A 23273-nucleotide genomic window follows, 5' to 3' on the forward strand; every position below is an offset into this window, starting at 1 on the left:
GGAGACCTGAAAGAAGCTCCTGGCTCCTGGCTTCAGATGGGCTCAGCTCCAGCTACTGCGGCCACTTAGGGAGTGAACCAATAGATGGAAGATCTTCCTGTTTTTTTTCTCTGCAACTATGTCACTCAAATAAAAAGAAAATAAATCTCAGAAAAAACAAAACAAAAAAACATTTCCCAAGGTGAAGATAACTGCCTAGGTTGCATTTGCATGGGCAGATGTTACACGGTGGGAGAAGAGCAGAGGCTGCTGGGCACCCTCGGCCTGGCTAATGCCAACTTATCTGGGCTAACACCAGTGCGCCAACATTGCTGCTGCCTTTTTTTGGAACAAGGGAGAAATGACTTCTTGGATGTTCCACAGACCAGGCCACTACATTTGTAGTTACACAAGGAGCTGAGACAGGGTCGTTTAAAGGTGGTAACTGGAGGACATGTTGTGTGGCTCAGGTCAAGCTACTTGCCCTCCAGGGCTGAGCTAAGTAGGGCTGCCCACCACCTGCCAGTACACATGAAAGCCAGGGCTAGGGGGTCTGCCTGGTTGGCCTAAGCCACAGTAGTTGCCTTCAACTGTCTCAGCAGGGGGTGGGCCACATCAGGCTGAGCCACAGCACCCACCAGAAGGCAAGAGAACCAGATCTGGGGACAGATTCTGTAGATTAATGTACTTGCCTATGTGGGACTGCAAGCACCCACTGGTTTGCAAAAGAGCTGAGCGGGTGATGGCCAAGCCAGGCTAGACTGCAGAACTTAGCACATTCATGGGAGCCAGAGCTGGGAAAAGGCCAGGCCCGCAAAGACCTGAACTGAGGACAGACTACGCCACGCAAGGCTGCAGCACCCTCCGCTATGCATATCTGGCACTGGGAGTGGGTCTGGCAGAGGAACTTGGGAAATCCCCTCTGTAAACAACAGCATTCACTGGGGAGCTCAAGTGCCTAGGCTGGGGCACTCTTCTACATTCGTCAGCTGGATCTGGAGGCAAGCTGGGCTGGCCAGGGCTGTACCACAACCTTGGAACACATAAAAGCCATGACAAGTTATGGTCTGCATTTAGCTAAACTAGGTTGCAACATCCACCAACTAGACCTAAGACTACGGGCAGGCGGGGCCAGGCTGAGTCAGAGCACCTGCCAGTACACACAAGATCAGAGCTGAGAATCAGCCTGTTAGGCACAAATCCCGTTGGTGAGTGCAAGAGCCAGGCCTAAGGGCAGACCAGGCTGGACAAGGCCGCAGCACCCACTGGCATGCATGTGGGCTTGAGGTGGGAGTGACCAAGACTGGGATAGGCTTCGGTGCCCACTGGTGCTGAAAAGAGCAATGGGCTTAAGACAGGCTGGACTAGGCCATGACACCCACCAGGTCACATGAAAACTGGGGCTGGGGATAGGCTAGGGTGGGCCAGGCTATAGCACCCACCCAGGAGAGCCAAAATGGTTGTGGGCCAGTCTGGCTAGGCCACGATACCAGCTGGGAAATGTCAGGACTGGAGGCTGACCACGTTAGGCTGGGTCGTAGCACGCACCAACTCTTACAAGATCCACTGCAGATAGAGGGTCTGGTGGGTGAACACAGAGAGCTCCCCTGCTAGGCCACAGTTCCTGCTGGTGAACTTGAGAGCTGGGGCTTGGAGCAGGCAAGGCCAGGGTGGCACACAGCATCCATCAGCATATATGTGGGCCAGATCTGTGGTAGGCCGGGTTGGGCCAGTCTACAGCACACACTGGCACAAGTGAGAGCCAGGATGGGGTGCAGACCTGGCAGATTTACAGACAGAGGAGAGAGAGAGAATCATCCATCTGCCAGTTTACACCCCAAATGGATGAAGCAGCATGTTGCAGCTGGAGGCTTAACTTGCAATGTTACAACCCTGGCCTCTCTACAGATATTTTAAACACTGAAGCTATAAAAATTAATGTGGAATTTTTTAAAAATTTATTTTTATTGGAAAGTCAAATTTACAGAGAGGAGGAGAGACAAAGAAAGATCTTCCATCCACTGGCTCACTCCCTAAATGGCCTCTACGGTAGCAGCTAAGCTGATCTTTAGTCAGGAGCTTCTTCTGGGTCTCCAACAGGGTCCCAAGGCTTTGGGCCATCCTCCTCTGCTGCTTTCCCAGGCCACAAGCAGGGAGCTGGATGGTAAACAGAGCAGCCGGGATTAGAACTGGCACCCATATGGGATCCTGACACTTGGATATAGAGGATCAGCCATTGTCTCTTTGCACTAGTTCTAAATTCAAATTCTTTTTCGACAGTATTTTAAGTGGTCATTTGATGATTTTGTCAAACATTTGGTTAAAATACTACAGAAGAACAATTTTCATTCAGTTTCTTTTTTTCTTTTTTTCTTATTTAAGTATTCTTCTAAAATGTTATTCATCCATACTGAATAAAAACACAATAAAGTACATTTTTTGCTTTTTTTAAAATAAAATTTGAAATAAAAATAGTTGCTGCACATTATATCTTGTTGTATGTCCATCCTTTGACACCTTTTTAAAGATCAATTAAATGAACTTTAGGGATTTTATTTGTATTTCATTAACTAATTGGTGCAGTTACCAATCTCAATGCATTTATTTTTTTCTCTCATTCAGTTTCTTACCTTGCATTTGTTTCAACTAAACTATAACATTTAAGCAGAAAGCATGTAATTATAAAACACCAGTTTGTTCCTTTAATTTTAACTTTCCACTTTTTTTGAAAATTCACCAAATATTAAAACTTAAATAAGTACACGTTGAAGATTGCATTCTTCTCTCTTCTTAACAATGCATGTATTACTGGGCAGGAATTTTCCACATGGTAGGCACACTCAGGGGCCTGCATGGCATACTGGATAGCTGGGTTCCAGGTCCTATTCCATTTCTGATTCGAGTTCTCTGCTAACCTGCACCTTGGGGCATGACACGCAGAAGACACAGAGGGAGTTCCAGGCTCCTGACTTTGGTCTGATTCAGCCTTAGCCTTTGCAGGCACTTGGGGAAGCAGTGGATGAAAGAGCTCTGTACCTCTTTGCCTTTCAAATAAATACATATTTTTAAGATTTACCTTTTATTTTATAGAATTACAAAATGGGAGAGATCGGGTGGAGATAAAGAGAGATCTTCCATCTGCTGGTTTAGTCTCCAAATGGCCAGGATCCCAAAGCTTCTTCCCAGTCTCTCTCACAGGTGGTAGGTACTGTTGCACTGGACCATCTTCCGCTGCTTTCCCAGGCGTATTAACAGGGAGCTGGATTAGAAGTGGAGCAGACAGGTCTTGAACCACCACCCACAATAGATGCTGCTGTGTAAGGAGCAGCAAAACCTGTTATACTATAATACTAGCCCTGATTTTTAAAAATATTTCTGTATTACAATTTTTTCATATTTATTTATTTTTATTGCAAAATCAGATATGCAGAGAGGAGGAGAGACAGAGAGGAAGATCTTCCATCCAATGATTCACTCCCCAAGAGGCTGCAATGGCTGCAGCTGTGCCGATCCAAAGCTAGGAGCCAGGAAATTCTTCTGGGTCTCGTACGCAGGTGCAGGGTCCCAAGGCTTTGGGCCATCCTCAACTGCTCTCCCAGGCCACTAACAGGGAGCTGGATGGGAAGTGAGGCTGCAGGGATTAGAACCTGTGCCCATATGGGATCCTGGCACATGCAAGGTGAAAACTTTACTGCTAGGTCACAGCACCAGGCCCTATTACAATTTTTAAAATTCAAATTACTTATTTTTATAGAAACGAAAAAAATAAATGCTGTCTTGGCAAAATGCAGTGGTGGTGGTTGTGTTGGCCTTTTTCATATTTTCAGCAGTCTTCTCTAGAGCCTTGGACAAGTGCTACAAAGAGAGCTTAACGACACTGAGCAGATGAACTGAATTTCATTTTATTCCTCCTTTCCACTAGTAAACTATAACTGCTCACCACAGTGGTACTGTAAGAACTAATTCATATTTATAAGTGTTCTAAGAAGAGCATTGTTTGCTCCTCTGCTACATCTTGGCAAAACCCCGACCTTCATACAATGCCCTTTCATTTCCAGGTCAGGCTGGGGCTCCAGGAGTCTGAATCCCCAAATACCCATCACCTGTGTCTCTTAAATGGGAAAAGCTGGGTTTGGGATGATGGTTCAACTGGCTAATCCTCTGCCTCCCAGTGCCAGGATCCCATATGGGTGCCAGTTCACGTCCCAGCAGCTCCACTTCCCATCGAGCTCGCTACTTGTGCCCTGGGAAAGCAGTCGAGGACAGCCCAAAGCCTTGGGACCCTGCACCCGTGTGGGAGATCCGGAAGAAATTCCTGGATCCTGGCTTCAGATCAGCTCAGCTCTGGCACTTGCAGCCACTTGGGGAGTGAATCATTGGATGGAAGATCTTCCTTTCTGTCTCTCTTCCTCTCTCTATATCTGACATTCCAATAAAAATAAATAAATCTTAAAAAAAATAAGGTGGATTGCTTTGTTATCATACATTCAGTGCTTATGAATATTCAATCCCCCAAATCCGTAAACTGACATCTATTCCCCTGTGATGTGTTCGCAGGTGGGCCTTTGTGGGTGATCAGGTCATGAGGGTGCTGACCTCATGAATGATTTTCATGCTCCTGGAAACACGGTCCCAAAACTCCCCTCCTGAGGAGGACAGTGAGAGAACTGTTCTGTCTCTGCCTTAGCAGGCACGGACCAGCCGACTCCGACCCCAAGCTTGGACTGCCAGCACCCAGCCATGGGAATCCACTGCTGCTGTTCATGAACTACAGCCGACAAAGGATAAGACACATCGCAGCAGGGAAACAACACACTGAGCCAACAATCGGGCTTTGTAGCTTCAAAAAAAAAAAAAAAAAAAGCCTCAGGAAAATCTTGTAAAATAGCATTTGTTCTATTGGGCTCGTTTCGCAACTCTCTCACTCGTGGTCAAATGAAATACACATAAAGCAGCGAGAGAAAAACATCTATCTTTTAGGAACTTATATTTGCTGTTCTGTTTAAGTCTTTATTAACCTGAAAGGCAGAGAAACAGAGAGGAAAGAGAATTTTTTTAAAGAGTTATTTATTTTTATTGGAAAAGCAGATTTACAGAGAAAAGAAGATAGAAAAATCTTCCATCCATTCGTTCACTCCCCAGTGGGCAAAGTTGTGCAAATGTGTAGCCCATCTGAAGCCAGGAGCTTCTTTTGGGCCTCCCACGTGGGTGCAGGGTCCCAAGGCTTTGGGCCTTCCTCAACTGCTTTCCCAGGCCACAGGCAGGGAACTGGATGGGAAGTGGAGTAGCTGGGACATGAAGGACATGAACCAGCAGCTATGAGATCCCAGTGCTTGCAGGGTTAGGATTATCCAACTGAACCAATGCAGCAGGCCCCACATCACAACTTTTCAGGCACGCTTGTACTATGAATGATCTGACAGGTGGGGGGGGGGGGGGAAGTACCTGATGGCTTTACCGTAATCTTTCCTCTGCATTCCTCAGAGCCACACGCCCAGGAAAGCGCAGCATGAGTCCTTCCACACAGGTGTAATGTTTCTGGGTCTCTCAATCCTGGGCGAATTTATGTGAGTCATGCATACCATGGAGTGCATTAATTAACGTCAAGGGGAATGGAGCATGGAACTCTAACCAGCAATTTAGGAATGCAAGCTCCTGAGAGAAAAAAACAAGGGAATAACTTCTCCTCCAAAGCATAGCAAGGACATTAAACTGAAAACTATGCCCAGGAACAAGCAGTTCCAGAAACAGGAACTGGAACCAAATTGGCTTTTGAAGCATCCACTGTTCTGCAGGTCCAAGAGCAGACCTGTTTCCGCTTCATTTTCTGGCTCAGTTCAAAGCACCCGACAGAGGAACCTTGTCTGTTCTCCTCAAAATAACTATGGCGATCAGCACTCAGGTTCCACGCAAATCGCTGTTGGAAGCATTAGCTACGCGGTAGTGTGTGGACATACAAATGCAATCACGGGTCACTTAACAAAGGGATGTGCTTTGAGGACTGTGTCACAGATGATTCTGTCGATGTGCGGACATCACGGAACACAGTCACACAGCCCAAGTGGTACCCAGGAAGGCAGTCCTGCCACACGAACCTTGATACAATCAAGAGGCGGTGGACTCAGGCTGTTGGCAGCTGCTGCTGGTGTAACACTGAATATGGTTTGACAGCAAACTGTTTATAAATAAACACAGGGTGAAGGTTCAGGTCTTCACATCTCCACTGCCAACCCAGCATCCTGGGAGACAGAGGGTAACGGCTCAAGTGCTTGGACCACTGCCATTCACACAGGAGACCCAGATGGAGTTCCAGCTTCCTGACTTCACCTTCACCTACTGGTTTAAGTAGATGAAAATATAAATAAATGAATCGGGACCAACATTGTGTCACAAGAAACTGACACGTGGCAATATTGGCATGCCTTATCAGACTGCAAATTCAAGTCCAAGCTGTTGTGTTTCCACTCCAGCTTCCTACTGATGTGCCTGGGAAAGCAGAACAGGCTTGGGCCACTGCCACTTACGGGCGAGATGCGGACGAAGTTTCCACCCCCTGCCTTCAGTCTAGGCCAGACCTGGCACTAGTAGCCATTTGGGAAGTAGATGAGTAAGTCCAAGATACCCGTCTACATCCTTGCCACCCTGTCACACAATTTAAAAAATAATAATTATACTTGGGCCTGGCACAGTAGCCTAGTAGTGTCTAAAGTCCTCATCTTGCATGTGCGGGATCACATATGGGTACTGGTTTGTATCCCGGCAGCGCCACTTCCCATCCAGTTCCCTGCCTGAGAAAACAGTCAAGGACGGTTCAAAGACTTGGGACCCTGCCCCTGCACGGGAGACCTGGAGGAAGCTCCTGGCTCCTGACTTTGGATTAACTCAGCTCAGGCCGTTGCAGCCACTTAGGAAGTAAACCAGTGGGTGGAAGATCTTTCTCTCAGTCTTCTCACTGTAAATCTGACTTTCCAATAACAATAAATAAATCCTAAAAAAAAGCCATCCTTAAAACAAACAATAAGTAAACTAAGGCTATGACCAGTATATGCTACAGAACTAGTGTTACCTAAAAGTTTTCATTTTTTAAATTTAAAACGTCTTAAATTTTTCTCTTTTGAAAAGCTCAGTTAGAGAGGAGACTCCCCAAATGGCCAATAGCCAGAGTTGGGCCAGGCTCAGGTCAGCACCAATGAGCTTCTTTCTGGTCTCCCACCTGGGTGCAAGGGTCCAGGGACTTGACCCAATCCTCCACTGTTTTCCAAGATGCATTAGCAAGGAGTTGGATTGGAAGTGCAAGAGCGGGACTTGAAAAACACCAATCCTGCAGGTGACAGCTTAACTTGCTATGCCACAGCATTGGTCTCAAGATTGTTTCTAACAAGCTTCAATGCTCCTGGGTCTAAACAACATACTGACAAGACGCTGACCCCCCCCACGTGGGTGGCTGACCCCCCATGTGGGTCGCTGACCCTCCACGGGGGTGGCTGGCCTCCCACGTGGGCCGCTGAACCTCCACTGGGGTCGCTGATCCTCCACGGGGGTCGCTGATCCTCCACGGGGGTCGCTGACCTCCCATGTAGATTTTCAGCTTGAGTGCTATCTACAGGTAAGTTTGTCTTAAATAGGACTCTCTTGAAATTTGTTTTGTTAAGAGCCAGTTTTAAGAGGTAAATGATTAAAATTTTAAGTTCTAAACTTGCAAATCTAGAATAAAGAAACCTCACAAAGATCCTGCTCCATTTTGATACCTGCTGGGTCCATGACTTTCCCAAGGGGGATACACTTGCACTTCCACAGGGAACTCTTGCCTTCAGGATTGCTCTTACCAAGCCAGAGAATACACTTGCTGATTTCCACACACACATTTGTTACCCTTGATAGAAAGAACGCTATCTTGCTGATTCCATAATTCCAGCTCTTAGTAGTATTTGGCACATAAAAGATTTTTTTTTTTTTGCACAAAAGAAGCTAACAATGCATTGGAGAAGATTATTAAACAAGCATCCCAAAGCAGTAAAGTTATTTTCTTCTAGAATGCAGTCCAGCATAGGTCATGGGATAAAATAACAAATGTTTCTATGAGTAACAAGGTATATAAGCACTAAATTAGTAGCACTACGATAGTAATTTTTAGTCATTTTCTCCAAATGAGCATGGATATCTTAATAATAAACATGCTTTACTATCAAAATTTACTTTTATGTGTACACTGAAAAGTTAAGTAAAACCAGAAACACAAATTAAAAAAAAAAAAAAGAATCAAATAACAAACCAGGAAAAGGTAAAACACTGCACTTTATTTGGGGACAAACAAAGCTATCTTACATTACAAATAATCTCCTGATTAATTACAAACAAAAATAAAATGCAAATAGGTTGAAGACAAAAATAGAACAAATACAGACATAATAAAATAAAGAGGAATTTGTTCATAAAACTGAAGAAGGAAAAGTCATTTTAAGGTACAAAGTGTTTAAGCCAAAAAGAAGAAGAATTGTGTGACTGGGTAAATTTCTTAAATCATAAACAAAACAGTAGGAAAAACAGTATAAAAAATATAGAGGAAAATATATAACCAACATATGCAAAGTACTCAGTGTAATGAGAAATCCAAACCAACATGGATACACAGTCCAAAGGAGAGCTTTGATCTCTTTAGTTCACTGATGTATCCCCAGTAGCTGGCCTCTAATATTCCTAAACAAACAAACGATTACTAGTAAAAATATTAGTTACAAAAAAAAGACTCTAAATTGTCAATATGAACATAAAAATATTCCTAGCCTCATTATAAGTGTGATGAAAGGATTTGTTTAGCAACATGTAAGGTAATACAATTTGGTTTTTTGCTTTTTTTAAATGATTTATTTATTTTTATTGGAAAGTCAGATTTACAGAGAGGAAGATCTTCCATCCGATGATTCACTCCCCAAGTGGCCACAACAGCAGGAACTATGCTGAACCGAACTCAGGAGTCAGGAACTTCTTCTGGGTTTCCCATGCTGGTGCAAGGTCCCAAGGCTTTGGACTGTCCTCCACTGCTTTCCCAGGCCACAGGCAGGGAGCTGGATGGGAAACGGGGCTGCCAGGATTAGAACCGGCGCTCATATGGGGTCCTGGTGCATGTAAGGCAAGGACTTTAGCCCCTAGGTTACCACACTGGGCCCGGGTAATACAATTTGTTTGGCAACACGGCAACATGTGTGAATTTTAAAATACAGATAACTTTAAGCACTCAAATCCTACTTTTAGAGAGCTATCCCAGGGAAATACATACATAAATATATGGAAATATTACTATATATATACACACACACATACACAGAGAATGCATAAATTGTTACTGCAATATATATAAAGAAAAAGTAAAGTCAATTATGTATGAACAGAAAAATGTGTTTGGTTTATTTTCTTAAATCATGTGAAGAGAGGGCTTCCAGTGCCTAGTTCACTCCCCAAATGCCCACATCTTCTAGAGCTGGGTCACACCCAGACTAGAGCTGGAACTACTCTAGGTCTCTCCAGCAGGCAGGGATGGGGAAGAGGTGGAGTGACGCGTTGACTTGAGCCATCAGTGTGGCCTCCTCTGGTCTACACTATTAGGAGGCTTAGGATTAAGTTAGGAGTGGGAGCTGGGAATTAAAATCCAGTACTCTGAGATAAGGTGCAGCCAACTTCACTTTTTTAAAGATCTATGTATTTCCATTGGAGAGGTAGATTACAGAGACAAAGAAAGACTAAGAGGAAGATCTTCTGTCCACCGGTTCACTCCCCAAGTGGCCGCCAGAGCCAAAGCTAGCCCAATACCAAAGCCAGGTACCAGGAGCACCCTCTGTCTCTCCCAGAACAGGGTCCCAAGGCTTTGGGCCATCCTCGACTGATTTTCCAGGCCACAAGCAGGGAGCTGGATGGGAAGTGGAGCAGCAGGACCTGAACCAGCATTCATATAAGATGCTAACACATGCAGGCAGAGGATTAGCCAACTGGGGCATCATTCCAGCCCCAGATACAGCCATTTTAATGGCTGAGCCAAATGTCCAACCAAATGCCGCAGTTGGTGACAGATTTTGGAAATCAATATAGCAGAAAAAAGGAACAAAGTAAATCTATATAAAATGATGCAGAAGGATGTCCAAGATCTACTATTTTTATAAACGAAAAATGTATATATATTATGCTTTTATCTACATATAACCTGTAAAACTACAGTTACAAATGTAAACTCATAGAAATAAGCATAGAAAGATAAACAAATCCATCACAGAGGCCACCTCTGGAGAGGACAATGAGATTGGCTGTGAGCCAAGCTAAGGAGTCCGCCTCACCAGATCCAATTATTTTGTAAGAGTAGATCAAATATTACTTGTGTAACTAAAACTTTATGAGAAAAGAAAAAGAACGGAAATGCCATTTAACTAAGGAGGACAACATATTTTGAGAATTTGACATAAAAATAATTCATGTTTTGACATGAAAGTTTTGAAGTTTTACTCTAAGCAGATAATTGAACACACTAAGATTGGCATGCTAAAGAAATCACTATGGGAGTTGTTGGCGTGTAGACGATGCTTAGGGGCGTAGGAAGGTGTGGATGACTCAAGCAGAAAAAGAGCCAAGGGCCCAAGGCCAAGCACAGACAGTGAGAGTGAAAAAGGAGCAGCCAGAAAAATAGCAGGAAAGCAGTAAAGAACACTGCAAGGAAGGAGGCTGCTGTTTCACAAGTGTGGGGTCCAAGGCTGCTACAAGGTCTCAAAAGATGATGGGTTTGGTTAAGCAGAACATGAAATAAGAGTAGATTATGAGTTCACAAGAAAAAAGTATACAAGTCCAACACGATGGCTCAATGACTAAATCCTCACCCAACTGAGCACCAGTTCACATCCCAGCTGCTCCACTTCTCTTCCAGCTCCCTGCTTACAACCTGGAAAAGCAGTAGAGGATGCCCCAAAATCTTGGAACCCTGCACCTGCGAGGGAGACCCAGAAGAACATCCTGGCTCCTGACTTCTAATCAGCTCAGGTCCAGCTATTGCAACCAATTGGGGAGCGCAGATGGTAGATCCTTCTCTCTATAAATCTGCCTTTGTAATAAAAATAAATCTTTTAAAGGGAAAAAAGAGAGAAAAAGAAAAAGTAGGGCCGGCGCAACGGCTCAGTGACGGAATCCTCGTCTTACATGCACCAGGATCCTGTGTGGGAGGCAGTTTATGTCCCGGTTGCTCCGTTTCCCTTCCAGTTCCCTGCTTGCCATCTGGGAAAGCAGTGGAGGAAGGCCCAATGTCTTAAGAACCTGCACCCAAGTGGGAGACACAGAAGAAGCTCCTGGCTCTGGATCACCTCAGTTCTAACGGTTGCAGCCAGTTGGGGAGTGAACCAGCAGATGGAAGATCTTCCTTTCTGTCTCTTCTTCTCTCTCTGTAACCTGCCTTTCCAATAAAATAAATAAATAAATAAACCTTAAAAAATATAAAACCCTTACATAGTATTTGCAGGAAAATCCTTTAAGAAGCCTAGCTATAATAAATTTAAAAAGAAAAAAAAAAGCCTGGCTGAAAGAAAAGAAGAAAAACAGCAGTAAGAAAATACGCCATTTGAATGACAGGGTTTTCAAAACGGTAGAAGGCGGTGCAGTTTGGGTAGTGACGGAAGAGATGTATGAGAGAGCAAATAGAGAAATAAAATCTTTAACAAAAAAAGAGAGAGAGAGAGAAAGAAAAGGTTTATTTCTGTGAAAGGCATTATGAGAGGAGGAGACAAGCAGAGAGACCTTCCATCTGCTGGCTCACCCCCACATGGCTGCAGTGCTCAAAACCAGGAGCTTCTTCCAGGTCTCTCATGCAGGTGCAGGAGCCCAAACACTTGAACCACCTAGGTGTTTTCCAGCTGCATTATCAGGAACAGAAGTGGAGTAGCCAGCATTTGAATCAGCACCTAAATGAGGAGGCTCATGCCACAGGCCGAGGCCTAACCTGCAGCAACACAGCACCAGCCTTAGGAGAAAATCCTGTCAGGCAGGAGAGGCCATTGATGGAGCACCTGTGAAGGGTCCGGCCTTTGACGAGATAAAGGACACACAGCTTTGATTGTAGCAGGAGGGAAGAAGAAAAAAGATGTATGTAAGTGTCAAATGGTTACTAAAAAATAAAAAAAAAGAGTATGTACATGTAAGATGAGAAACAGGATCCAGGCGCAACAGGCTAGTGGCTGAATCCTCGCCTTGCATACACTGGGATCCCAGATGACGCTGGTTTGTGTCCTGGCTGCTCCACTTCCCATCCAGCTCCCTGCCTGTGGCCTGGGAAAGCAGTGGAGGACAGTCCAAAGCCTTGGGACCTTGCACCAGCATGGGAGACCTGGAAGAAGCTCCTTGTTCCTAAGTTCAGTCGGTATAGCTCTGGCTGTTGCAGCCACTTGGGGAGTGAATCGTCGGATGAAAGATCTTTCTTTCTGTCTCTCCTCCTGTAAGTCTGACTCTCCAATAAAAATCTTTTAAAAAAATCTTTAAAAAAAGAGAGATTAGAAACACAGTAATAGTCATCACAATGAATGGGAAAGTGAGTTTATTAGAAAAATGTGTAACACTGTTAGGTAATGTAGATTATGCAAGAGAGGTTGATGATCAATGTGATAACCAGTATGATGATCATTATGGCAATATTGACCTGTCTGATTTTCCTTAATAACTCTGAGCTCCATAGGTGCTAGAAACTAAGAAGGAAGCTGGTTAGCTTTGAACACTGCATGGCTCAAAATTCTGCAAGCAGCAGAAGTCAACTCCTGCTGGATTAAAGAGAAAAACAATTCACATAACGAATTATGAGGTGGCCTTTGAGGCAGGACACCTGCTCCGGGCCACACAGCTACAAGCACCAGGAACTGACGCACACCACGACTGCTACCATCAAGCCAGAGGCTTCATTTACATCATAAATGTGGAGACCAAGCGCCAACACTGCCACTGCTGTGGCTGTTAACTGGAGCATGCTCATATTGACCCTACGTAGGGGTGGCTGATAATGAAGAAATGGCCAAAAACAAGGTGGAAGGGCTTCAGGGGGTCGAAGAGAGTGGTGACACAGTAAATACTGGGAAGGCCAAGAAACAGATGCTCAACAGCGACTGAATAAACAGGGATATGAAGCATGGTGGTTCAGACTTCCCTATACAAGTCAGGGCCAGCACTGTGACCTAACAGGGTAAGCCTCTGCCTGAGACCCTGGCATCCCACATGGGCACTGGTTCGAATCCCAGCTGCTTCACTTTTGATAAAGTTCCCTGTTAACATGCCAAGGAAAACAGTGCAAGATGGCCCATGTGCCTGGGCCCTCCCTAGACCCACGCGGGAGACCCAGAAGAAGCTCTAGGCTCCTGCTTCGTCTTGTCCCAGTCCTGGCCATTGCAGCCACTTGGAAAGTGAACCAGCAGATGGAAGATTCTCCATCTCTCCTCCTCTCTCCATAAATCTGCCTTACAAATATACATCTTTAAAGAAGGAGGAGAAAGAATCAAGGAGGTGATCTGAGACTCACAGGGCTGCCAGAGTGGTCTTAGCAGCAGCTTCAGCCAATTTCACGTGGGAGCTCGGTCACAGCGGCAGGCACTGGCTGCATGGCAAAACTTCCCACCCTTGTTCTGACTCATGTTTCTTCTCACTGCTCCATCCCAAAGGCATCACAGATTGGCAAAGATATGAAAAAGTTACCCTCTCTTTGGATCTATATTTTTGTATCTATGTTAAACTTACTATGAGAATTAGAGAGGACAGAGATGATTTGTAGAGGCAAGCATTCAGTAATCAGTAGCCAGTAATTGGTAGTCAGTGTGACAACCAACACAATCAGTGACTAACAGAGTTCACGCCAGGCTTTAGGAGAGAGAATCTGCCTGCAAGATGCAAGCCAGTTTTACTAGTCTCAAGTCCACAATATTCACAAAAGCTTTAAGCGAGAGCTGCACAGGCAGCGGCTGAGTCAGCAGCTCTGGTATTTTCCTTAACACACACTGTGAGTGAGAGCCTAGGTGCCCCGACTGATACACTTCTGCTGACCAAACCCTTAAAAAAAATAACAGAAAATCACGGCTGGTAATACCAGTGTCCAAGCCATTGAATTGTTGCAGTATAGATATAGCAGAGACTAAAAAGCATGAAAAAGCATGCCTTGGGTTACTTAGCCTCATCAGAATCATTTTACTTAGGAATTCCTACAGAAAAAAATATCAGTCCACCCCTCTCCTATGCTCAGTTCTCATAAACTATCTGATCAAGCTCACCAAACCTTACAGGGTGCGACACCAGCTCCCTGCACTGCCCAGCTCCCAAAAAGCACGACACTGTGGTTCCGACAGGGCAACTGCCAAGACTGTGCCCCCATTCACCTCACTTACACCTCTGTGAATATTTAAACAAGAACTTCCAAGAAAGAAACTGCCTGTTTATGAATTCAACTTGATGAAGGGTCTGAATAAAGATTAAATCAAATCTCTCTCTCTTTCTCTCATTGTGAAGAGACTCACTTTAAAGGAAATGACCTAGTAGCTCTCTTTTTTATGAGCTATCCAGTTTCTCCATCAAGTGAACACTAAGTAGTCTTCCTGAGGACATCAAGGACCCAAGTCAAGCTCCAGCCTGAGTGACCTTCAGCTCTAGTGTCTCCTCTAGGCTCAAGGAGAATAAATTCAAAATTGCACAAATACAAAAGAAGGACTACTTTCTCAGAAACTTTACAAAAAGCTCACAAAAATACATGATGCATTCTGCAGCCAGCTCAATACAGAAAAAGAAACTGCTCGCCAGGTGCACTAACCAAAAAATGCACAAGAACTAAGATAAATGAAGATTCAAGGGGCTGGCATCGTGACATCGCACATGAGCATCCAACACGGGTGCCAATTCAAGTTTGGCTGCTCCACTTCCAATTCAGCTTCCTGCTAACGACCTGGGAAAGCAGCGGGAGACGGCCCTTACCACTCACATGGCAGACCGGGATGAAGCTTCCAACTCCTGGTTCAGGCCTAGCCCGGTCCTGACCATCATAGCCATCTGGGAGGTAAGCCAGCAGATGAAATCTTTCCTCTCTCCCTGTAACTTTTTCAAATAAATAAATAATATTTTTAAAACAGATTTTAAAAATATGTTTAAAAGGTTCAGTCCTAAGTTTTGAACAAAGATACGCATGACTCAAAAAGCAAGAGTTTGGGGCTTTGGAGCCAAATCACTTAAGGGTTCTGCCACAACAATACTATAAAGCCATGAAATAAATTTCTCCATCTCTCCAAATCTATTTCTTTTTTTTTTAAAGATTTTTATTTATTTATTTTTATTAGAAAATCAGATATAGAGAGGAAAAGAGACAGATCTTCTGTCCAATACTCACTCCCAAAGTGACCGCAACAGCCAGAGCTGAGTTGATGCTAAGCCAGGAGCCTCTTTCAGGTCTCCCATGTGGGTCCCAAGGCTTTGGGCCATCCTCAACTGCTTTCCCAGGCCACAAGCAGTGAGCTGAATGGGAAGCAGGGCCACTGGGATTAGAACCACTGCCCAAATTGGATCCTGGTGCGTGCAAGGTAAGGACTTTAGTCGCTAGGCTACCATGCCAGGCCTTCAAACCTACTTCTTCAATAAAACAAGGATAAGACTATCTCTGAGGGCTCCTCAAAGCATTACATAACACAGTGCAAGTACTGCTCTGAGCACAAAGCCTAGTATGCCAGGAGAGCACAGAGCAGTACACTCCCCTCGAAAGTTGCAAAAACTTCATCAGAGTTTGAGTCTTACAGAAAGTGGAACTTAGCAGGGCAAATGTGTTAGCTGAACAGGAACACCAATTCTATTCCTCAGGTACACTAGACTTCTTTATGACCTTTAAAATGGGATGATTTTTCTTAGTTGTGTTTAAGTGCTAGTTGGAGGCGGCAGCCCTGACATTTCAGAAGGTGGTCTTCGTACCCTCTCCTGATTTCACAATTCTTTGAACTTCTACATTTGTACAACTCTGATCGCTTCCTAAAGCTGACTCGTATTCTTTTTTTTTTTTTTTTTAAATGGACCAAGTGTGGTAGCTTAACAGCTAAAGTCCTCTCTTTGATCCAAATGGGTACTGCTTCTAATCCCGGCAGCCCCGCTTCCCATCCAGGTCCCTGCTCGTAGCCTGGGAAAGCAGTGGAGGACGGCCTAAAGCCTTAGAACCGTGCACCCACTTGGAAGACCTGGAAGAAGTTCCTGACTCCTGGCTTCAGATCGGCACAGCTCCAGCCATTGCGGTCACTTGGGGACTAAATCATCATCTGTCTCTCCTCCTCTCTGTATATCTGACTTTTCAATAAAAATAAATAAATCATTTAAAAAAAAGATCTATTTTTATTAGAAAGTCGATTTCACAGAGAGGAGAGACAGAGAGAAAGATCTTCCATTCACTGGGTCACTCCCTCCATGGCAGCAATAGCCAGAGCTGAATCGATCTAAAGCTAGGAGCCAGGAGCTTTGGGTCTTCCCTGTGGGAACAGAGTCCCAAGGCTTTGGGCCATCCTCTACTGTTCTTCCAGGCCACAAGCAGGGAGCTGGACAGGAAGTGGAGTTGCTGGAATATTAACCAGTGCCCAAATGGTATTCCAGTGCATGCAAGGAAGGACTTTAGCCACCAGACTACTCCACTAGGCCCCTCATATTCTCTTTAACCTTGGTCTTATGATGACCTAAGCCTTAGCCAAAACATATTAGACTTAACTTAGTAGTTTCAAGAACTTCTGAGAGAAGGTCATAACTCAGCAATCCAAGCAGTTAGAAAAAAAAAAAATCAAAAACAGACATAGTACAAGGAAAAGCCCATGGGCTTTGGAAACAGATGTGGGTTCAAACACTACCTTGCCACTGTCCCCACATGTAACCTTGGAGAAGGCATGGGACCTCTCTAAAGTTCACCTCCTCATCTACAGTACATAGACAATGAGGATAGGCACTGTACGGGGTGCCCGCCTCCCACACCACAGTGCCTGTTCAAGTCCCCGCTACTGCGTTTTCAATGCAGCCCCCTGCTGATGGGCATCCTGGGAGGCAGCAGATGCCAACTTGAATACTTGGGTCTCTGCCAGTGTGTGGGAGACCAGAGACTGGATGCTAGTCTCCTGGCTTGACCTACACCAGCCCTGGCTATTGTGGCAACTGGGGAGTGAACCATCAGACGGAGCAACGTTCTCTCTCTCCCTCTCTTTCTCTCTCCTGTTCTGCCTTTCAAATATAATCATTTTTAACCTGTATCTCCTAGAATTCTCAGGATTTCAGAACGGTCTATGATAATTACTGGCTCATTAAAGGTCAATGAATGGTAACTATGAAGCGCCCAAGCGCCAAGTGCCTTCCTGACTCTGCAAGACTGTACTTTAACCAGCAAAGGAGGCATGCTGCTCCGGCACAGGCCCATGCCTACCACCAAGACAGTCCAATGAGGTAATGTGTCATTAACCGGAACAGAGATTAAACAATTCAGGGCAAGAAAGTGCTAACGCAGCTCCCCCGACGGCACCCAAGGAGCACACGAGGTAAGGCCCTCAGGCCTGAGCGTTACTATCCCAACCTGCATTCTAGAAGATGCTGTCTTACCATGCTTTTCCTGCTGTGCTGTGACACGCCTATTCTCCATTTTCCACAACACAAGAAATACCTTCAGTCCTGGTTATGGCCTTCACAGTGAACCTTATTTTCCCATTTCACAAATTATTTTCACAGAAATGTTTGGCTTGGCAAACTCATTTAATGTGAGTTACAAGGCACATTCTACATAAATGTGAGAAGCCTTCAAAAAGTTCATGAAAAATGTGTAATAAGAAAAAACTATACATGAATTTCAACATTTCTGCACTACAACTTTCCAATAAATTCCATTTTTGCCGGGGCTGGCATTGTGACACAGCACATCTAGTTCTCAACTGTGAAGCCAGTTCACGCCCCAGTCGCTCCACTTCTGATCTAGCTCCCTGCTAACGCCCTGAGAAAGCAGCGAAGATGGCCCTGGGGCCAGAGCCCCTGCACCCATGTGGGACCTGGAGGAAGCTCCCAGCTCCGGCAGACAGACCTCCCCACTGCAGCCACTTGGAGCGTGAAGCATCACAGACCTTTCTCTCCTTTCCTTTCCCTCTGTAATTCTTTCAAATAAATCAATCTAAAACAATACATTAAAAATTCCATTTTTTCACAAACTTTGTGAATAACTATCCTGTTTCACAGCTACAAGGACAAGATCCAACTCCAGGGCAAAGTGAGTTACAAGATGGAAACAAGCACCAAATGTGCAACTGAGTAACTCGCACTTGGGAATTCTGGTTCTCCGGAAAAAGGGCTTACTTCCCACATCTGGCTGAGCAGAGTATGAGACCAAGGAAGCTGCCGGCAGATGCAGGAATACCAGCATGGAAAAGCAGCAAAGAAAACTTGACTTCTACAGGTTTGCACATGACAACTGCAAAATAAAAATAACAGCCAACAGTCACCTAGCCCAAGGAGGCGATTCCAGTCCAGTCCCCTCAGATTCCCCACACACTAAAGTAAAAGCAGAAGGGAGTCAAGGTCAGAATGATGATTGAAATAGACAGGAAATGCCCAACAGATCAAAATGTCACAATGCAGTCGGCTGGTGAGGTGACTTTGAACTTGAGGAAAGCACGTTTTCATCCAGCCAGTGGGTCACGAGGCCCAAGCAGAGGTTCAGCCACGCCCCTCACCCTTCCGCGTGGCAAGGCAGCTGCATCCTTGCCCACAGCTTCAGCTACTTAGCTTTCCGCAAAGAAGTGAGGTTTGTTTTGTTTTGGTGTGCACATATGCAATTAACACTGAAGGCAAGCTCAGCCCTGTCTCCCACAGCCTTGAGGCTGCTGAGTAAACCCAGCATCACAGAACACACATTTAGATGCTGGGAAAAAAAAAAAAAAAAAACAAGAATGAAGTGCTTCAGCAAGGAAGAAAACGGTCAAGAATCAAGAAGCATGTATAGAACTAAGACCAATAGTCTGGCATGATGGCCCGTGACGTTCAACTTCTTTTCTAGAACCTCCTGAACTGTGTGCATCTTTCAGAAGTCAAGGTGGCATGCCCCCAAGCCCTAATGGAATAATAGTCATCCTGATCAATGCTAGCTGCCACTTCCTAAGGCTCTGGCATGTGTAACAAGCTCAGTATGTGTCCCACTTTACCTAAGAGGGTTTGTGGGAGGCACACGACTGGAACCCAGATCTGCCTTGACTGTGAATTCAATCCTTTAGAAGCAATCTGAGAAATGCTTTTGCCCTTAGGAGATCTAAGAAAATTACAGATTTTAGACAAAAAGATTCTTAATCACGAGAAAAAGGTTTGACTGAAGCTACAATGCAACTAACTAGACACCTGCACCAGGCTTCTGCCACACCTGCGGACTCCGGGTGCCAGGCTGCCTCTTCGGACCATAATCTCTCCAGAAGTTCCCTACTACAAGGCTACTGCCCTAGAGCACCGTGAAATCAGCAGTCTGGCTTCTCACCTCTGTGGAGTGGCTGCGATGAAAGCACAGAGCTGAGCCAAGGGACCGTGGCTGGGCCCAAGGCTCCCACTCAGCCAAGCGCAGGCCCAGCGCACAGCCCGACCCTAGTGGTTCCGAGGAATCACTTCAAGTCACACGCATCACGGCTCGCGCCTCGCCACACTGCCGTTCCAAGGGACACCCTCCCCTCCTCAGCACTCGCCCTTCCGTGCTGCTGGGGCTCTCCAGGGAAAGCGTGGGCACCGTGGGACTGGTGACCCGTCGCACACCCAGGGACACTTTCTCCAGGGAGTTTTGAGCTTCCCCACTGAAAAAAAAAACTGCCTACAAGAAGCTGACAGCTCAGAAACCCCTGCCGTCTCCTGCCAAACCTCCCTCAAAAGCAGCGCTGCTCCCTGACATTTGCAGATGATAAAGGAACCAAGGAGGCATTCTCTTCCTACGCAGCCTGACCATCCTGCTGACCAGCCCCTGAACAAGGAGGACAAGCCAGAGCGCAGAGATCTCTTCCTACGTTCAAAGCTCTGAGCTCTTCCAGAGCTGCCAAGGAGCGGCACAGCTTTCTGGAAGCGCCCGGCCCCCAGGCGCCGGAAAGTCAGCATCCGCGCGGAAGGCACCCCAACTCTCCCCTAACCCGGAAGGCTCCCCCGGCCCCACCTACACACACAGCGGGGTCCCCTCCCCGGAGACGCCCCACTCCGAGTCCAGCGCTCCCCCCATGCCCCTCCGAGCCGCCCGGAGGCCGGGTGGCGGTGGTTGGAGGCGCTCGGCTCCGCGATCGGCAGGCAGGGCGTGCAGGGTGCCGCCGCCGCGCCCTCGGCTTCCCTTCCTCGCTCTCGGCGAGAGGCGGCCCGGCCCCAGTACCTTCTTGACGGTGCGCGGCGCCTCGCTGACGGTGCCGTCGGGGCTGACCAGGGCCTCGCCGCCGTCGCGGTGCCGCTGGTGCTGGTGATGCGGGTCGCTCCGCTTCATGGCCGACGCCTGGGGCACCTTCCCGGCGGCAGGGCTGAGCGCGGCGGCGGCGGGCCCCGAGCCCGGGCCGGGGGCCGGGGGCCGCTCGGCCGCGGCGGCCGCGGGAGCCGGAGCCTCGGGGTCTCCGCCGCCCGCCGGGGGCACCATGGCGCTCAAGGCCGCGGGGTTCAGTCCCAGCTGCGGCTCCGCCTCGGACGGGCTCAGATCCTTCAGCTCCACCTCAGGCACCTTGGCCGCCGCCGCCGACACGACCTGCACCGACATCACCGCCTCCGCCGCCGGCTCGGGCTCCTCCGGCTCCGGCTCGGCCCCGCCTCCCACCTCCCGGCCCTCCCCCATGCCCCCAGCCCGCCCCTCCATCGCCTCGGCGCCCGCCCCCCGCCTCCGCCGGCGCGCCCCGCCCCGGCCTGGCCGGCGCCCGCAGTGCGCCTGCTCCGGACGGCGCGCGGCCCCGGCCTGCACCGCGCGCGGGCGAGGCGCGCCCCGCGGCGCCCTGGGAGTTGTAGTCTTTCTGGTTTGATTCCCCGGCCTTCCCTTCCGGGAGGTGGGATTCTGTCAGCCGCGGGGAGCTGTAGCGAGGGCCCAGGGCCGGCGCCTAACGGCGGGGAAGTGAGCGGAGGTGACAATGGGAATGAAGAAGAGTCTGCAGAGGAGTTGCGGCTGCCGGAGAGGGAACGCCAGAAGCCTGAGGCGCGCTTCTGGAGGAAGGGCGTGCAGCTCCCCCGTGCGCGCGCCTGCCACCACGTGAGCCGCTGCTTTAAGGGAGAAGCGCGGCGTCCCGGACTCTACGGCTTGGTTTTTTGATTTGCTTCGTTTTTCTCTATCATCTCTGCAAACTTAATGCATTTGTTTTGAGGAGGAATAAAATAGAACCTGTGTCCTTAGGGGACTCCTGGCACACATTTCGCGTTTGAAAAGTAAGACTCGGTGCTAGGTACGGAAGCTGGCAAATTTGCGTGGCCGTAAAAGAGGCCAAATCTTTTGACTTGTTAGTAAATCTAAGATCAGAAACCCAAATTCAGAAGTCACCGGAAAGGAACCTAGGGATAAGAATGGCGGCCTCTCCACGTGATGGGGTTTGGCATCGGTTTTATGCAGAGCTTTATTCAGTATTCTAAACTTTCCACATTCATTTCTTTTTATTGGAAAAGCAGATTTACAGCGACGGCTTCCATCTGCTCGTTCAGTCCCCAAGTGGCTGCCGTGGCCAGGGCTGAGCTGATCAGGAGCCAGGAGCCTCTTCTGGGTCTCCCATGCAGGTGCAGGGTCCCGAGGCTGTGGGCCGTCTGCTTTCCCAGGCCACAGGCAGGGAGCTGGGTGGGGAGTGGAGCTGCCGGGATTAGAACCGGCCCCCATATGGGATCCTGGCACTTGCAGGTGGTCGCCTCTGCTTTCCCTTTAACAGTTGAGCCATCTAGCTGGTCAAGTAGTCTCTTTAACTTTTACCTTGGTTTTTGTGTGAGCCCTAAGACAGGAAGCTTTTGATTACAAAGCTGCTTGAAATTAATATGCAACAATAGGAAAATGGTCCTTTAAAAGAGGGCCCAGCTTGGCCAGGCAGGATAGCCTAGTGGCTAAAGTCCTTGACGAAAGATCTTCCTCTCTATATATCTGACTTTTCAATAAAAATAAATAAATATTAAAAAAAAAAAAGTGGGCCCAGCCTGAAGGCTCACTTGACTAATCCTCCCCCGCAAATATATTTGCATATATTTACATGTATTTATGTAAATAATACTTAGAATATACTTACACTGTAAAGGACTGGCAACATAAGAGGTGGGTTTTTGTTTCTGTGTTTTGCTTCTTGCTCTCACAGCAACTTAAGGCAAAGAGGAAGTCGCAGCTTAGGCTGTTGGGGCCGAGGGAGCCCTGACGACCCAGGGGGGCAACTGGCCAGCTCTTCCCAGTAACTGGTAAGAATGAGAAATGTGGGGCCCGGCGTGGTGGCGCAAGTGGTTAAAGGTCCTCGCCTTGCACGCCTGGGATCCCATATGGGCGCCGGTTCTAATCCCAGCAGCCCCGCTTCCCTTCCAGCTCCCTGCCTGTGGCCTGGGAAAGCAGTCAGGACAGCCCAAAGCCTTGGGACCCTACACCTGCAAGGGAAACCCAGAAGAAGATCTTAGCTTCTGGCTTCAGCCTCAGCTGTTGCAGCCACTTGGGGAGTGAACCAGCAGACAGAGGATCTCTATCTTTCATTGTCTCTCTGAATTCTGGCTTTTCAATAAAAATAAATCTCCTTTTTTTTCAAAGATTTGCTTCTTTTTATGGGAAAGACAGGTCAGATTTACAGAGAGGAGAGACGGGGAGAAAGCTCTTCCATCCACTGGTTCACTCCCCAAGTGGCCACCACAGTCAGAGCTGAGCCAATCCGAAGCAAGGGTCCAGGAGACTCTTCTGGGTCTCCCACGCAAGTTCAGAGTCCCAAGGCTCTGGATCATGTTCGACTGCTTTTCCAGGCCACGAGCAGGGAGCTTGTTGGGAAGTAGAGCAGCCGGGACATGAACCAGTGCTAATGTGGTGTCCCAGTGCAAGCAAGGTGAGGATTTAGCCATTGAGCCATTGCACCAGGCCCAAAATAAATAAATCTTTGAAAAACAGAAGAAAAAGAATGAGAAATCCTCTGCTTTGCTGGCTTCTTTTCCTGAGCTACCACCATCTAGGAAGCCTGTTCACTTCCTGGAGCCATCCTACATAAAGGGCTGAACGGAGACTGCCATTTTGGGGGTCCAATAAGTGCCACACCCCCCAGGAGCTGGAAGCTGTGTGCCCACTGCTGTTCCCAGAGTCCACGAGTCCAGCCGCAGAAGGCTTTGTG

General features: G+C 47.3%; 1 protein-coding gene and 1 long non-coding RNA gene across 2 annotated transcripts in view; both read right to left on the bottom strand.

The window, feature by feature from the left end:
• The window catches only part of AHCYL2 (adenosylhomocysteinase like 2), a 132767-nt gene extending 112037 nt beyond the window's left edge, over positions 1 to 20730 (bottom strand). The window contains exon 1 of the mRNA XM_041002415.1: positions 20348 to 20730. Within this exon, the coding sequence (XP_040858349.1) occupies positions 20348 to 20719 (372 nt within the window). The 5' untranslated portion in view covers positions 20720 to 20730. The remainder of the gene's footprint in view (positions 1 to 20347) is intronic.
• LOC121170934 lies at positions 7495 to 17237 on the bottom strand. Its single transcript, XR_005886067.1, has 3 exons — positions 17227 to 17237; positions 14614 to 14619; positions 7495 to 7782 (listed from the first exon to the last, which is right to left on the bottom strand). It is a non-coding gene; the product is annotated as an uncharacterized LOC121170934 (long non-coding RNA).
• Positions 20731 to 23273: the final 2543 nt, after the last annotated feature.

This window comes from Ochotona curzoniae, unplaced genomic scaffold, assembly GCF_017591425.1.
Source record: "Ochotona curzoniae isolate NIBS_2020 unplaced genomic scaffold, NIBS_Ocur_1.0 scaffold_2476, whole genome shotgun sequence".
Taxonomy (NCBI): Eukaryota; Metazoa; Chordata; class Mammalia; order Lagomorpha; family Ochotonidae; genus Ochotona; species Ochotona curzoniae.